General features: G+C 36.9%; 3 protein-coding genes across 3 annotated transcripts; all 3 read right to left on the bottom strand.

The window, feature by feature from the left end:
• Positions 1-239: 239 nt before the first annotated feature.
• Positions 240-4,329, bottom strand: LOC141831779 (protein translation factor SUI1 homolog). The gene is made up of 5 exons (XM_074719185.1): positions 4,239-4,329; positions 2,435-2,542; positions 743-948; positions 597-650; positions 240-499 (listed from the first exon to the last, which is right to left on the bottom strand). Exons 2-5 carry the CDS (start codon positions 2,469-2,471, stop codon positions 455-457), a joined length of 342 nt encoding a protein of 113 aa, XP_074575286.1. The 5' UTR covers positions 2,472-2,542; positions 4,239-4,329; the 3' UTR covers positions 240-454.
• Positions 4,330-7,084: 2,755 nt separating this feature from the next.
• Positions 7,085-8,122, bottom strand: LOC141847080 (protein S40-6-like). The gene is made up of 2 exons (XM_074735067.1): positions 7,239-8,122; positions 7,085-7,155 (listed from the first exon to the last, which is right to left on the bottom strand). Exon 1 carries the CDS (start codon positions 7,700-7,702, stop codon positions 7,253-7,255), a length of 450 nt encoding a protein of 149 aa, XP_074591168.1. The 5' UTR covers positions 7,703-8,122; the 3' UTR covers positions 7,085-7,155; positions 7,239-7,252.
• A 1,812-nt stretch (positions 8,123-9,934) lies between these two features.
• LOC141818654 (putative beta-1,3-galactosyltransferase 2) lies at positions 9,935-13,461 on the bottom strand. Its single transcript, XM_074706136.1, has 11 exons — positions 13,099-13,461; positions 12,344-12,437; positions 12,099-12,163; positions 11,806-12,017; positions 11,650-11,713; positions 11,299-11,371; positions 11,039-11,159; positions 10,847-10,937; positions 10,650-10,775; positions 10,441-10,550; positions 9,935-10,339 (listed from the first exon to the last, which is right to left on the bottom strand). Exons 1-11 carry the CDS (start codon positions 13,425-13,427, stop codon positions 10,191-10,193), a joined length of 1,434 nt encoding a protein of 477 aa, XP_074562237.1. The 5' UTR covers positions 13,428-13,461; the 3' UTR covers positions 9,935-10,190.
• Between the last annotated feature and the right edge of the window lie 2,711 nt (positions 13,462-16,172).

The raw sequence follows: 16,172 nt of genomic DNA, 5'->3' as shown, positions 1-16,172 counted from the left end.
GGTTGCGGCTGAGGGAGACCTCACGCAGTCACGCCGATTACGATTTCGGGCGGAAGAAGAAAAGGAAATGCTGTGAAGGGGAAGAGGAATCGCGCTGCAAGGGAAATCGCGGTTCGGGAGAGGAATTCCTAACGGGTTAACGAGTTTTAAACCCGAATTCCATTAATCGTATTTTTTTCCTGTATTTTACAAAGACTGGGCCATGGCCTAGTTTGGTCAACTAGTAGCTCCGCCCCTGCTTCATGTGATCGCCTATATATCAGTAATAAGTTAAGGTGACAGGACACACGTACGCAACCAGCAGGTCGCATCAGACAGTATAAATTAAACAAAGGAGGAGTGCTACTGGTTACCCTTCACAAGCTTCTTGATATGGTCACCGCGTGCACTCTTTATATAACGAATACACAAAACGTATACTTTCACACAACTTGCAGATGCATGCATATAGTCTTCAGAAACCGTGAATCTTGATGCGTTCTTTCTTCACTATACCAGCCTGGATCACAGATAAGGCACAAGAGCACCAGGCATAAATTACTCATCAATAGACAGACCAAGATCAATTACTGAAAGAATTTTATTCCAAGCATTACCTGAATTAAAAAGTTTGAGACATTCTTACGCTGATCGCCTTGCAGCTGAATAACCTGCAAGATGATCGCACGGGTTTTAATTGCCATGTGGTCGAAGTCAGAAAATGAAAATGAGCTAGTCCCGTCGTGGTTTCAATGAATAATACCTGCCCTAGTTCAGGATCCTGGACAACGGTACCATTGCAGCAGAATTCTTTCTTCAGGTCTTTAAGAATCTTGTTGTAGTTGAACTCTTTTCTTAGACCCTGTACAGTAGTCAAGCTCTTTCTTCCGTTGCGCTGCTGGATGCGCACATGCACATATTCCTTAGTTCCAGCACCAGAGTCGTCAGCATTTGCCTCAGCAAATGGATCTGTTGAAGTTTTAGGAGAATTAATTTAACTATAGAATAACTACTGCTGGGACGGATCAAATTCTGATTCGTGAACTAGATGTTATTCCCATGAAAAGGAAAGTTATCCATCTATTTTCCTTTTCTTTTATCATACTTGTCTATTGAGAAATAACAAGCCATAATGTCAGACTTCATCAAAAATGTTGATCAAATGAGAGTCTAAGGGCTCAGATAATAGGATCGAAAAATCCTATAATTTATTTACAATTTAATTATAAATTCCTTAATAAATAAACCCCGTATATGGAGAAAAAAAAAAAGAGTCACAATCATACTTACATTAACAAACAAACCTAACCCCCACATACCAAGATAGCCCCTTTAAATTGTTTTAAGTTGAATTTTCTTTGTTCTCCATCTAACCTTTTTGATTGTCAAGTAAATTTCTTTAGTTCTCTGTTCAACTGACCTTCAATTTCAGTTGATTAACCTTACATGAATTTTATGGTTAACATCTTTATTCTTACTCCTTTTATTGTTAATTGAATTATATTTCATAACCTATATTTAGTTCTACTTATTTAAAACTTCAATTTATAAAATCTCTCTCCACATTTCAAGCTTCAAATTTACTCTACCTACACTTCATCAATTAGCGCAACATTGTAAACAAATTCTAGTCAACCATCTAATTCAAAATAATAAGATTTGAACAAAAAAATTAATTATCAGGAGTATAAGTTTAACACTGATTTATAAATCCTTTATCTGTATAAACATGAAAGATAGATATGTTGCCTAGATTAACTCAACCATTACACTGCTGGAGGATCAGGATTGGTGGCATTTAAGCATTTGCGGGTTATATTGCAGTGAACTGCCACACTAAAAGTCCGAGAGGCAGAAAAAATTATTTTTGTTGGATCATTAAAAAAATATTACAGAAAAGGAGAAAAGTCGTCAAAGAAATAAATGGAGACAGTGTTAAACTACCCATCAGACAATCAATGGTAACAGAATCACCAACACCATTCAGGTACCCTCATTTTTTAGTTCATACATGCCATAACTATTAACTGAATGGCATAAAAGAATCATGAGAAATCCTCTTAGCAGGTTAAAAAATATACCAAAGCATTTGAAGGTGGTTAAAATATATACCAAACTATTTGAAGGTGATGCTCCTATTGTTATCACTCTAGCCAAATGCCAAATAATAGCATTTTGTTATCTAATAGACAATGATAGAGCATGTTATTTATGAGACCAATTTGTCTTTTCAGATTTACAACTATAACAAGTCAGATAATATTTAAAAACTCGTTGATATAAACTAGGACCTAGTTGATAAGCATCATAAACATGATGCCACAAGCTAACACGTTTTCTGAGTTCATCTTTGTTCTACAGATAGGACTAAAAAGAAAAAAAAATAGAAATAACCACTAGCCTAAACTATCAAAGAATATATGGTTGTCCGGAAAGTAGTCTATGTTCAACATACCAAAGGCAGTTGGAATATGTACGTCGAGATCTGACATGAAAGTTAGCTCTTGAATTTGGGGTGGGCCGAACAAACTTCCTTGACTAGCTCCTCAAAATGTTCTGCAAGCTGCAAAATAAGCAATCAGGGATCAGCATAGTTTCCTTTACTAATTTCAATCACATGAAAATGATATCAAGCAATACCAATATATCAGTTTTAGAGATGGTTTGAGACATAAAAGCATGTCCTGTAATTATCTCTCATATTATACGCAAGGACTAGACAGGTTGTTGTTGAGCTACATAAGCAACAAAAAAACTCATAGTTTAGTGACATCTTGGAGTAACTAATGAAAGTGGTATGTTTTGCAGGAACATCAGCCACAATACGGCCCATATGACAAACCATAGCTTGTCGATACACATGAAAAGAAACTGGACTCAGCATCCAGAGTTAGTTACATGATTTTTTTTCTCGCATCATCTCTTCAATTATAGAAAAATTTTAGAAATTAAAACAAATGTTTTGCGTTGAAGGCAATTTTTATAGTGCTAGTACATTACATTTGTAAGGAATAAGTTAAAAACGCTACTAGTAAATTCTTCCAAAAATAATTCCAGAAACTAAAGGAGGCAATTAACCAATCAATAAAACAAGGAGGCAAGTCTTGCAGATGCATCTCAATGTAGTCATATCAACCTTTTGAAATTGCAGACTTGAGAGCCAATTTTAGCCACAAATTCCGATCACTTTGCTTACTATCAAATCCTCATAAAATATTTTGTTAATCATACGCTGCTTATATCTATAAAATTATAAATCATCTTCGTTTATGTCGTGTATATCAACGATTATAATTCCTTTATGTTTAATGCTTTAACTGATAAAAGGTGGTTATTTTCATAATGGAATATCAGAGTCGTACAAGCTAAGGGATTTATATCAGAGAGGGCTAGCATAATATTTCTGAAAATGACTCTAGCTAGCTAGAAATAACCTGAAGCAAAGATACTTTATTTGTATTGTAGAGGTTTTTCTTATATATGATAACGATAAACCTTATTATGCAAAACGGCCAAAATTTTAACATCAGAAGGGAAAAAAGCCAAATTCTGTATTATTAAATTGACAAGAGAAAATCATACAACGAAGTGATGAGCTCCGTACAGGATTAGAAGAACAAAATCAATTTCATGTGTTAATTAGCACAATACAAGACAAACGGGAAAGAAAAGGAAAATTGATTCCAAATAATTGGTATAAATCAAGCTTTTTGACGACGATAATAAATAATGGATTATGAAGAAACACAATTATTTGATTTTTGTTACACTAATCTGAGATAGCTTGCACTTGGACATCCAAATACAAGCTATTCATTAAAAACTACAGACTTTTAAATATAAGCTTCAATAAGATAACTAAAAAACAACGAAAGAAGATTGACTTCATCCAAAAAACGAAGAAATAGGAGACTGCTAGAAAAACAAGAAGGTGACTACTCAAATTCATAGTCAAGACCAACTTAATAATCCGTTCGCTCGAGCATGCACGGGAAAAAATATCATACATAAACGTCAAGACAGCCGTGACCAATGACTGTAGATTTGCTCCAATTATCTAATCATCACCTTATTGACGCCTTTGCAAACCTACATACCTAAAATCCGCCTGACATCCAAACCGAATAACCAGCACAAACTCAAAGGTCGAGTCTTTTGCAATCAAGAATCCTCACCACCAGCCATTCCAAAAAACCAACCAACCAAACAAACCCAAAAAAAAAACTACACAAGAAAGGAAAATAGAAGAACAACTTTACCTTGGCGCGCGCAAAAGAGAGAATCGCGGGAAGAGGGAGAAATCTGGGAGGATGCTTGCGTTTGCCTTGACCGCCTCCGCTGTGTTCTAATATAGAGGGCAGATCGTGGCTCCCTCACCTCATCGAACAACTTCTCCGTCCGATCCAGATCGTAGCGTATATGGTCGATAGGCAGTTTAGTGGCGGTGGCTTCGCCGGACGGTCGATTCGTTCTGGATTCACGTAACAATCGTGACTTGTGGTCCATTGGGCGTGAGGAATAGGCATATCAATTGTTAGCCGCACACGTGTCGACAGTTTATTTACTCCTTTGTTTTAACTTTTTTTTGTTTAATTTAAAATATTTGTTTTATTTCCCCATACGTTACCACCAAACCACCTACCATACCAATCACAATTTCATCTTGCATCTATCTATTAAATTATTTTAACAATTTTTTTTTAAAATTATTCTTTATTTTTTTCCTTTTAAATTGTTTCTTTTTATGATCCTTTTACATTTATATATAAGTTTAAAAGATTTCTCTTATTTTTCTTTCTTTTCCTTTTATTACATATGATTTAATTATGAAGTATTTATTTGTATACTTTATTGACTATTTTTAATAGAATAATTTTATAGTTGTAAATATCTTATTCTGATTATTGTCATACAGTTGTGAAATAAAACTTTCTTATTCTTCTCAATTAATTTAATTATTCAAATATATGTGATAAACAAGTCATTATTTGTAATGTAAAATAAAAATTTAAGCAATGGACAAAATGAAATATCTTCTTATTTATAATTAATCTATGAGTTTTTCACTTCTTTTAAACTCTTATCTGGATAATATAATTTGAAAGGAGAAATTATTCTTTCTGCATGGGCAAATTAAATTGATGAGCGAATTAAAAAGTTTATTCTTTTGTTCTTCCTTAGCCATATATTTAGGCCAGCAAGATTTGTTCTTTTTCCACTGATATTATTATTGTCTACGAGAGCCGGAAGCAGAACACAGTTCGTAGCGAGCATTTATAATATATTAGAATGTCTATTTCGGAAATTAAACATCTTTCAAAATTTGATTCGATGCTAATCGGATGGGATCGAATAAAGCTACTTTTAATTTTGACCTGATAAACGAAAGGTGGAGAGCATACTGAACAATTGAGACAAACCAGAAAACGACTTCATATTCTAAAGGCAATTTGCACAGATTTGTCAAGCAATGCATGAAAAAGAAGATGTCTGGAGGTGCTGATGTCTTTCTGCATATATTCCTGGCTTCGATAGATCAGCTAATTAGTTAATTTGAGTAAGTTCACAAACTGTTCCAAACAAAATATATAGAGAAACATTATAACTTTCCAAACTGATACGTATCAGTTGCAGAAGGTTCGTCAGTATCAGATGAGCCTTATGTTCTAGAAGCAAACTGATCGAGTAAGGGCGTCGGCACCAGCAACGATCTCCGATATCTGCAGCTCCGGTCGTTGGAGATGAACAGCGTCCTCTTCATCTCCACGGCGTTGCTCATTGCGGCCATTCTCAGCCGCAACCTCGCTCGATCAGTAATTGGCTGTTGAGAATCGAGATACACGGCAGCAGGGCGTCCAGAGCTCCAGGCGTTACAGAGCTTAATTATTTATTAAAAAGTTTTTTCAGCTCGACTAAAAGTTATTATTATCATTACCATTATTCAATATTAGACTCTTATCGATCTTAATAATGGACTTTGAAATGATTGGTTTCACCATGTAATTTTGATCGGTATTTTGAAAAAGCAATAAAACTCAAAAAGTATACCTTCATAATGTGTTTATTGAACGTTAAGCGGCACGTCTCATCATCGAGACAAGCGGCCGTCAATCGACTGACTTAAGAAGTACTCAAACAATAGAGTTCTGATTGATTCATCCTGTAGAGTTCTGATTGGGTGTCAGTAATCCAGTTTTCTTATTCTTCAGCAGCATGCATGAGATACTAGTCATTTATGATTCACCACCAAAGTGTACAGGACAGCCAATCCTTGATTTACAGAATTCTGTTTCGACAATTATATTTTATATGCTGTGACATAGTTGGGCAAATCTTTAACTAAATAAATTGGGGTTTTGGAATCCAAAGTCGCTTAAATAGGAACTGCTTTTTGTTGAGTAGTGGTAAATCCCCAACAAACATAATGCATGCATGTCTGTATAAACGAAGTACTTTGTTGAGTCACGTCACGTCTAAGTTAGTGAACGGTAGCTTTAATAGTTCAGTTTATAGAATTATTGATGTGCACTACAGTTCATCGGTACTCGTTTAGTGACTTGGTTGTTAGTAAAGTTGTACTAATCGAGATGTGATGTTGGCCTGCACTAACCCTATGTGTCTAAATGATCTACTGGCACAAGTTTAATAGTCTTCAGATTAGAAATATGGAGAAATTCCGACCTAGATGAAGATGATTCGATGGAATAATAAAGAAACATTGAAAAAAAAACAAGTAGAAGATTAGAGAAATCTTCCTCCAAAAAGAATCAGTCTCCAGCACCAAGTAAAATAAATCATTATTATCGCAACCAGATGTGTTAAAACAAACCAGTTTTCTTTCTCTCGATGTCATTGTTATTGTACTCACCACCACAGTGTAATTTGGTCAATCCAACCTCAATGATCGAGAAATTGCCAGTCAGTCTTAATGCTATCGATTATGTCACATGGATCATATGTTTTAACTAGAACTTGACAAAGTCAACCATCGCAGTCCTGAATAAGTTGCCATTCTGTCGAGGATTCGTTGTCGAGGCGCAGGAATTCATTGAAAAATCATGATGCATACAGTGGGACGGGAGGAAAGAATGCGAATCCAATCAAAGAAATATAAGAGAATATGTATTACTTACATACTTGCATACCATCTTCGTCCTTACAGAGCAAAATCTTGATCTGATCATTAGATTCAAACATATAATTAAATAACGAAAAAGAAGGGAGATAGAAGCTTTATCTGACCAGCTCTCTGTTCTCACCTCGCCTGTTCTTCTTACTCTAAGAAGCCAGTCCTTGTGAGAACGGCATTCCTGACTTTGCTGAGATCTCTCCCCTTCAGCGTCCTCCCGGCTCCTTCACACACCGACGAAGACGACGATATCAGTTGGCTCTTGGCCATCTTCTTGGCCAGCCACTCATGCGGAGGATCTCCATCCTCCTCGCCATCGTCGTCGTCCTCCTCCACAATACCTCCACAGCCATGCTTAAAGACCTTGGACCAGTTCGGGATGCTGAGCGGCGCGGATCGTCCCAGTTCTCCGCCGCCGCCACTCAACCGTGGGAAATGAATCCGCCCACTCGTCCTACTATTAGCATCAACGTCACAAGAATCATCCTCACCTTTTCTAGCCCTCGGAGTCGCTGTTTTGGTGACCCTGGCGGCCGTCACAACAGCCCACACCTCCTCCTCCTCAAACTCCTCACCGCACCCTTCCGCCATCATCAGAAGCCAACAATTAGCCAAGAATCAGGAGGCGATCAAGCCTGTGCCCACCAAGTGGGAGGCATGCCTGCTTTATACCCCCGCCTGTTCACTGCTACTACAGTGAACGGATTGGCAGGGATTGTGTAAAATGTACGAATGGCAACAAATAGAGAGCGATAGAGAGAAAAAGGATCGAAAAGGTTGATAGAATTTTAAAAGTAAAGAAATTAGCCCACAGGATGGAACAGAGCAGAGGACGCAGGGAAGTCCAAACCAAGCTTGGTTTTTCACTCTCCTATGGGCTTTGTCTGGGTGGCAATTCCTGAAATGCCACCTGTGGACGCACAGCAGCAGGTGGAGGGGGAGGATTGGCCACTGCCTGCAACCTTATCCCTGGGAGCTGGCGAGCCACCAATTTTTCTGGGAGTGACCGCTTCCTTTACAGCACGGAGAAGTGCAGTATCGATCTCAGGCCATGGCCATGATGCAGGGGAGGCATTCGAGTGGAGTGGGTGCAGTATTAAATAGGAATTACAATTTACATGGTGTGTGTGTTTTTTTTTCAATATTAACTATGCAATTTCAACGCAAAGTTAATATTGAACAAAACAAAATAGCGGTGTGTGGTTGTGTGCACTCCTCCGGGACTAAATTCTTTTCTCGTGGGGAAATTATGATGGGTTAGGTCATGTCGGTTGGTGTTCCAAGATTAAATTTAATTAAAATGAAAACAATGCCTTTAATCAAATTAAATCCATTGGAAGGAGAAGTGTGGGCCCGACCAGTCGCTGTCATTAACCCAAGTGGTTCCGTTTGAGCCGTTGTCTAGAATTAGCGTTCTAGATCGTCGAAATTATTACAAATTTATTATAATCTCCGCCGCGCCAATTATTGGAGCCGCCACAGTAGTATCAAAATTGTCGGGCCGGATTTGGACCATTTGGCCCAACAATGCCAATCTATTTCAGCTGAGTTGCTTTCGCCGTATACGAGCAACAAGATAAAACTTACAAGGAAAGGTCTCATCGTTTTCTCTTGAAACATTAACAGTTTGACATGGAAGACGTACGTCGTTTTTCATGTGATCTTTCGCTGTTTATTTTGCTTTGTTTCTGCGTGCTAAACCTGGCATCAGAGCCACGTTGATGAATTTTCTTATGATACAATGGAATTTGTGGGAGATAGGTATTCAGACATCACTAAGCAAGCAAAACAAACTCAACTGAAACGTTTGACGGAGATTATGAACGCACAAACATGCTCCAAAACAGTTCTTATAATAGCTCAGGATGATTCATTTGGATGTTTTCTTCTGGTACTACCTTGCCGAAGCTTGAAGAAGCAAACGTTTTGACTTTCTCCATCTTCTTGTTATCTTTCCCGCTCTCCTTTTGTACTTGCCGTCGTCGTCGTTCAGTCCGCCGGTGCCCCACTGATCTGCCCAACTCGGAGCTTCATTCGCCATGCTCTGCAATTCGCAGTCAACACAGTCCATTTCCTCTTTACAACACCATCAATCAAAGGGAGAACAAGAGAGAAAGGTGCCTACCTACCTCTTCGACTTGAAAAACTAAGGATACGGAGAGGAATAGGTTGCTGCTGCTGCTGCGATCTTGGTGATTTGATGGAGGTGACTCTCGATGTAGAATGAAATCACTTTTTTTAAATGAATTAACAAGGGGAGCAAATGTACCGGCGTTAATAAAAGGCACATGCATGACTCAGCCAACGCATTCTTTTTAGCCTCTCTAACAGATGAATCTCATGGATTCAATCACCAATTAATACACTCCATTCAATACAACGCAGAACAAGAGAAGAAAGAAAGAAAGAAAAGTTTCCTTGTTACGATTTGATCATTGACATTGGACAACTGGGTGCCAATCAAAAACCTTTGCATTCGACAATTTTCTAGGACTGAACTTTCAGAAAGATAGCTTTGTTGAATTGTTGCTTCTTCTCTCCTCCAACAATTTTTTAAAAAGATGTAATCATAAAATATAATCTATGTTTTAAAAGTTGATTCAAATATAATATATGCTGTGGACTACACTGTTTATCTTTTCAAGATCATATATCCATGGATTATATATCCATGTTCTATTCATTTAACGGCATGGCATCAGTGTATCTATTTGCAGAAGCAGGCGAAGAGCTCTATGTTAACGAATTAGTAAATACCCGAACAACAAAACAACATGGAACACCACGTTTCTGCATCTCATCGTACCAGAAAAACGCAAACAAGCATTTATTGCATCTCATCGTCACGCAAACAAGACGGCCAATTTATGAAAAAATGTGGGGGAGAACTGTGCTCTCTCTCTCTCGCTGACTGTGTCTGTGTGTGTACCCATCCCTAGAGGAATCTTTTCTTAGCAAAATGAAAAAGTTCCCTTGCTGCAAGAAATTAGCCACCGTGATCTTCTTTCAATGCGGATATTAACATGGCACAACGTAGTATGGCACCAGAGATTGGGAAATGGCAGATGCTTATTAATGGAACTTAGAAGGATGCATTCCAGAGAGCTTTCTCGCCTTCACCGCAGCGCCGATGAACCTCCTTGATCCTTTCTGCTGAGTTGCAAATCCCACTGCAGCTCCAATCAAATGAGGCAACACAGACGTTCCCTGCTTGGGCTTTCCACTCGCAATCTGAATTTGCACCAGTGCATTAGTTTAAGCTCAAACTGTAGCCGATTCACATATATACTCAAACTGAAGAAGAATTGCATGTTTGTGAACAGCAAAATTACCGGGTGGCGTGCTGCAACACAATCTGCGATCATCAATATGCTCGACATCTAACCCAATAAACCACGATCCCAGTGATACATCCTCATTCGCATACTTGTGAAGCAAATGCCTATGACAATGAACCAGTGCTCGGTTAAAGTTTTAAAATCTCTTCTACAAACGCACAAAAGTTGAAAGACCGCCAATAAAAATAGAGAATTTTACGTACTGGTTCAAGGATATATAACTGGCCAAATCCTTTGAAATGGCATATAGCTGACCAGTGGCATGTCGAAAATATTTATTTCCCTCCTCTCCAAACTTCCAAAACTCAGGTTCATGATATCTGACTCCCCTATTCCATAAAAGCAGACAGATCAATTGCTGAATTGTAATGTTAGAGTACAAATACCACCATGTGCTTACTTCTGAGCTAGGACTGGACCAGATTTCATGCATCCTAAGTATGCCCGAGGCTTCGTTCTTCGTTGTTTAGCCAGAGTCATTCCAAGAGTCGCTACAATAAAAAATAAAAAGTAGACTCGACATAAACACATTTACCATGTTGCTATGCATATACAAAGGTAGGCATGCAATCCAAGTTACACTTTCACTTACCAATATTTACATGAACATCATCATCTACTTTGACGTAGAAATCAGCATCCCACATAGAGACAGCAGTAGCAAAATATATTTTAGTTTTTGCTGATAACTCTAGGTAGCCTTCGACATGATCCTGCAAAATTATATGACTTGAGCCAATAATACAACTTCAATTCATCACACACAAAAAGTCTCCTAAAGGTATCACAATTAAATTAAACAGCTTCATTGTCTTATGAAATTTTTTTTATAAAAAGCATGTCATGTCTAACCAGCCTCATGAAGTCGCCATGCTTACTATGTTCAGCTTCGATTGCCTTATCCAAAATTCCACCAGGTGTAGCACTGTAAATATCTCAAGGCAGGCAAGTCAAAAGAAAATTGTTAAGCTGCAGAACTAGCAAAGACATAACGAGCAGAATCGTATTTAGAATTGAAAAGGGTACACATAGTCAATTCTGTTTTTGAAATTATTTTTCTTTCAATATCTTAACCTATAAGCCCACTCGCAATATATAAATCTAGAAGAGGAATGACAGAAAGCATGAACATTAGGAATTGTTAACAAGAATTTCACAAACCTATACTTGGTTTCTCAACAAGATCTTATCATAGATGCATACCTATGACCAATGACAAAGCGGATAATAATGCCTTTCTCTTCTTCCATCTTCTTTCTCTTTTCGCCTGTTATTTTTTTACACAATAATTTAATTTGTTAATTAGATCAAAGAGATTTGTCGTGCAGCAAAGAAGCAAAAACAGGTGGAGCCAAGAACCTTGAGGCATCCAAGTAGCACGGACAGAATCTCTTCGTCTACGACTGCTAAATGCAGTATTAATTCCAACAACCATCAGATACTTCCTCGGACCAGTAGTTTCAGTAGGGTTTAGAGTCTCTGTCGGTGGAGCACTAGCGAGAATTGACTCCTGTGCAGCTCTTGCAGCTGCTAGCTCAACTTCTAAGTTAGATATTGTCTTATCTAGTGTCCTGCACAAAAGGGTTCCATTATCTTGCTGCTACAGCTTGATCAATGAGTTCCAATTTCACAATAGATACGGAAACACGTACTGCAAAGCTTCAGGAGTGTTTGAAATTTTGCCAAGGATTTCTTTAGATTCTCCTTTTTTGTTAAGCTGAAACAGAGAGGGAAGAAAAAAAAATGATGTTGACAAGATCCTTGATCAGACACTAGCAAAGTATGATTGGTAAAGCTGATGAATAACCAATTAAGGTAGATAAACAATGCAACAAAATCTACTGTCATTAGCATTGCTTAAAATGATACATCGATATAATGTGGCCAATACACTCACTGTTCTTAGATTGCAATCGTTGGCAACTAGATTCATCTTATTATTTTCTGTTCCTGTTGCCCTAATCATGTCCTTGGCTTCAGGCATTGTCCAACTGCAAAACGTTACTCTGCTTCAGAACAGGATACGTACCATAGGGAACGATGACAGACTATATATCATTTTATCAAAAAAAAACTACTCTGAAATGAAGTGATTATAAAACACAAGAACACGATGAAATTAACTAATACACTGAATTATCATCTGAAGTGGAGAAATTTTGCACTGCTTCTGACAATATATGGGCAGTATATTAGCACTATACTGATATACACCAGACATAATACAAATATATTTTCATCATGCATGATATAATTAGTATTCTTGAACATCAGCAACTTTTCTAGATACTCAATAAAACTAAATTCCAATTGATTACTATTGATTTTTCACTATATAATGGTTCTCTTAGCTGAGGTACATCTTAATCGAATGGGTCATCAAGAACTCTGGCAGAAATACAATCAAGTTAGGGGAAAATCATATTTCCCAATTGCCAAAACTAAGCAGGACATAGTTGTAGAAAACCCATTTCATTTTTTGTAACCCAAAGATGAATTTGACTAATCAAATGACAAAAATGTAAACAATTCAGAATTTAGAAACAAAATTAGCAAAACACAAAACTGCGTAAACCATCGATCAATTATATAAGATAACAAATTTGAGAAGCAAAAGGTACAAATTAAAGAAACTAAGAATAAATTCTTCACCTGTTGATGAAGAGTAAGCCAACACAAAAGCTTCCAATGCAAAGCAAAAAGGTCCAGTTTTTGGACACCATTCCCCTAGTCGACAACTCTCCTCCGCCTCCACTACCACCGTTTCCTCTCCTGAAGCTCATACCTGCAGTCTCCTCTTCTTCGTTTCTCCTCTTATTGCGGCACCACGAAATCCCTCGAATCACCACTCTCCATCCCAGTTCTTCAATAAATATCGCATCTTTACCACTCGATGGTGGAATTTTTAGCAACCGAGAGGGCTCTGAGAAACCAAGAGGATCAAAAGGCAAGATGAAAATTGCTCTTTTGGCAGCAAGCATTCGGTTTTGGACTCTTCCCTGAACTCCGTTTATTCTATGCGGTGGGAAGTGGAGGAAGGATAAAGCACCTACCAACTGAAGCAGGGCATCTCAGAAAGGCTACTTAGGGAAAGATTACCTTAATGAGACTCCGTTCCACAAATTTGATCTCTTTCTCTTTCTTACTTCATTCACGGTGCAAGAACATGTGTTGCTGCGCTAGAATACGGCGGCAAATTGGCATAAAGGCCCTTGGCGTCTGACAAAGAGAAGGGTGCCGCAAAAGAAAGTAAGAGATCATGTGGATCATGGAATAGGGTCACACAAAGAGAAAACAGATCATCACGTGGAATTGTAGGATGACAGCTTGGGGAAAGCACTGCTCTAGAACATCTATCTCCTCATTGACTAGACTAATAGACTTTTCCAATTTCTTGCATTATGTAATGCAAAACCGAAAATAGATAATCTACACTTGCATTATATCTAGTGTTCAGATTCCTTTATTTTATTTTATTTTATTTTATTTTTATTATATTTATTTAAAATAGCTTTACTTGTCTGCATTAAACTGCCCTGACATTAATGCAATAATTTGGACTCAGTTCTCGTTTACTGAGCGGAGTAAATGAGAAAAAGTTGCAATAATTATAGCTTATAACATAACCAGTAATGGCATGATAAAGAAACACTAACCGAACATGATTATGGTAAGTCTATTCCAATTGGTAATTAAAGATAACGACAAATTGCAAAAGAAATGACGTTTTCTGTTTTTTTTTTCACTTTCATATATATGGACATTGAATCCTTCTTTATGTTACTTGAAAAAAAGTTAAATTTTTTTATCATAACTCCAATGAAAATACATTGCACATTCACTCTTTGAACTGTTCTTCTTAGAACAAGTTTACCCAAATAATGCTATATAGATTGCAGAGTTGCCTCCAATTCTGTGCTTTGACTTGCCAAAACAATGATCAGATCAGAGCAACACATGGATTGCAACCCCATCAACATTAGTTCATTAAAATGATCAACATTAATGTGATGAGTGGGAAGACCACCTTGCCAACAATAATGAATGACCTTTCAGTTGCCCTTCACGTGGTCTGAGCTACAAAAGGTCTTGATCAGCTTCCTTCGTGAAGAGGAGAACTCGATCCAGATTGAAGAATGAAGACCAAGAAGACTATATATGTGAAGGGGCATTCATGTAATCTGGAAATTAATTACTTAACTATTTCTTCAAAATGCAGCAGAGCAGTTCTAAATCTGATCAAGTACATCAATCACAAGGCGAGGAAGATTGTTAAGCTTGCAGAGGTTGCCATTTCCCATCTTGTTATAGGGATTTTCTTTATATAATCACTCGGTGCAATGGATCGAGATGAAATGTTTGCTGTAAACTTTGCCTTGGGAACAACTAAGTGCAAGAGACAGAGGAGGAGGAGGAAGCAGAAGCCTGCCATTCCACGTGCATGGGGAGGCCAACCACGTGCACGTTTTTTAGCGTTTATGCATGCAGTTGCTGGGTCATCTGCTGGGAAGTTTCATGAGCATAATAATAAATACTTGTTTGGCTGCCATCTACTATTTTTTTCCCTGTCAATTTTGATCGATTGGATCTTGAAGCATCATCAGATCCAAGCTGTTCAGTAATTTCCTTCAAATTTAATTAATGTTCATTAATCTATGGAAAATAGGCGACGATACAGTTTTATAAGTTTTCCAGCTGGTGAAAGAGGGATTTTCGTCAATTTTTCATCAAATTTTATATTTTCAAAACCTTTTGGAAAAAAGTGTGAGCCGAGTTAATTATTTCAGACAGAGTTTTGACAGATCGTTAAGTTGTGGAAACAGTGCTAATTAATTGAATAATTAATTAACTGATTAAGTGGACAACATAATTATGCATCTAGTACGGTCTGCTAAATTAACCTTCTTTATGATTTATTATGGTTTTTGCTCGAGTAATATATCTTCTTTACGTTAGAGATCATAAATAGATGTCACGCCTCATGATAATTAGGTTTTTTAAAATAAATAATTAGTTTAAAAAATTAACTAAAGTTCATATAATTTTACGGATATTTCTTGACCACTAATTACTAAAATTAAAAACATATTACTCATCTAAAAGATAAAATAGGAGAAACAAAGTTAAAAATGAGAATTGCATTTGAAAAAGAATATGAAAAATATAAATTTATGGGATTCAACAAGTTTGCTTAGGTGTAAAATGACTATTATTTTGTTATAGAGTTTTTTTTTTCTCTTTCACATAATCGTGAATGTAGATATATAAAATAATAGATAATATATTGTCGAGTCGCTCAAGAGATAGATTCGTAGCTTTTAGAAGTTTTGGTTTTAATAACTTTGTGTGTAAACTTTAAAGTTCTATTTTAAAACTTCTTTAGTAATACTTAAGATACACTTTAATCATATTTTCTATTTTAATTTAATAGCAACTATAATAACTTACACGGAATCATTTTAAAACTTATGTACGAAGAAAAAAAAAGAGACACTTGTTCAAGCGACTTCAGGCGATTACCAAATGCAATCATCTTAAATTGTAGCAGTTGCTTTTGCGTACTTTGACAGTACTCACTGGGGAAACTAATTTTCACGCATTCAATAAGAATCAAAAAGGCAAAATATAATAAATTAAAAACAAGAAAAAGAAGATCAAGAAAACTATTTAATTTCAGGGGGATATGCATTAAGGCTGGATCAGTTAGGTTTACAATAAAGCTTGGT

The sequence above is a fragment of the Curcuma longa genome, chromosome 1 (genome assembly GCF_044706935.1).
Source record: "Curcuma longa cultivar G26 ecotype Majalengka, Jawa Barat chromosome 1, ITB_CL_G26_1.1, whole genome shotgun sequence".
Taxonomy (NCBI): domain Eukaryota; kingdom Viridiplantae; phylum Streptophyta; class Magnoliopsida; order Zingiberales; family Zingiberaceae; genus Curcuma; species Curcuma longa.
Note: the sequence above shows the minus strand (reverse complement) of the source record. Positions and strands in the feature narration are given on the sequence as shown.

Coding starts and splice junctions, on each gene's coding strand:
- LOC141831779 (XM_074719185.1), bottom strand. CDS start 2,471: ATGTCAGATCTCGACGTACATATTCCAACTGCCTTTG. Junction 949..2,434: donor ACATATTCCAACTGCCTTTG/GTATGTTGAACA, acceptor AAACTTCAACAG/ATCCATTTGCTGAGGCAAAT. Junction 500..596: donor TCTCAAACTTTTTAATTCAG/GTAATGCTTGGA, acceptor TCTGTGATCCAG/GCTGGTATAGTGAAGAAAGA.
- LOC141847080 (XM_074735067.1), bottom strand. CDS start 7,702: ATGATGGCGGAAGGGTGCGGTGAGGAGTTTGAGGAGGAGGAGGTGTGG.
- LOC141818654 (XM_074706136.1), bottom strand. CDS start 13,427: ATGCTTGCTGCCAAAAGAGCAATTTTCATCTTGCCTTTTGATCCTCTT. Junction 11,372..11,649: donor CGCTTTGTCATTGGTCATAG/GTATGCATCTAT, acceptor AGATATTTACAG/TGCTACACCTGGTGGAATTT. Junction 10,340..10,440: donor GTGTTGCAGCACGCCACCCG/GTAATTTTGCTG, acceptor GTGCAAATTCAG/ATTGCGAGTGGAAAGCCCAA.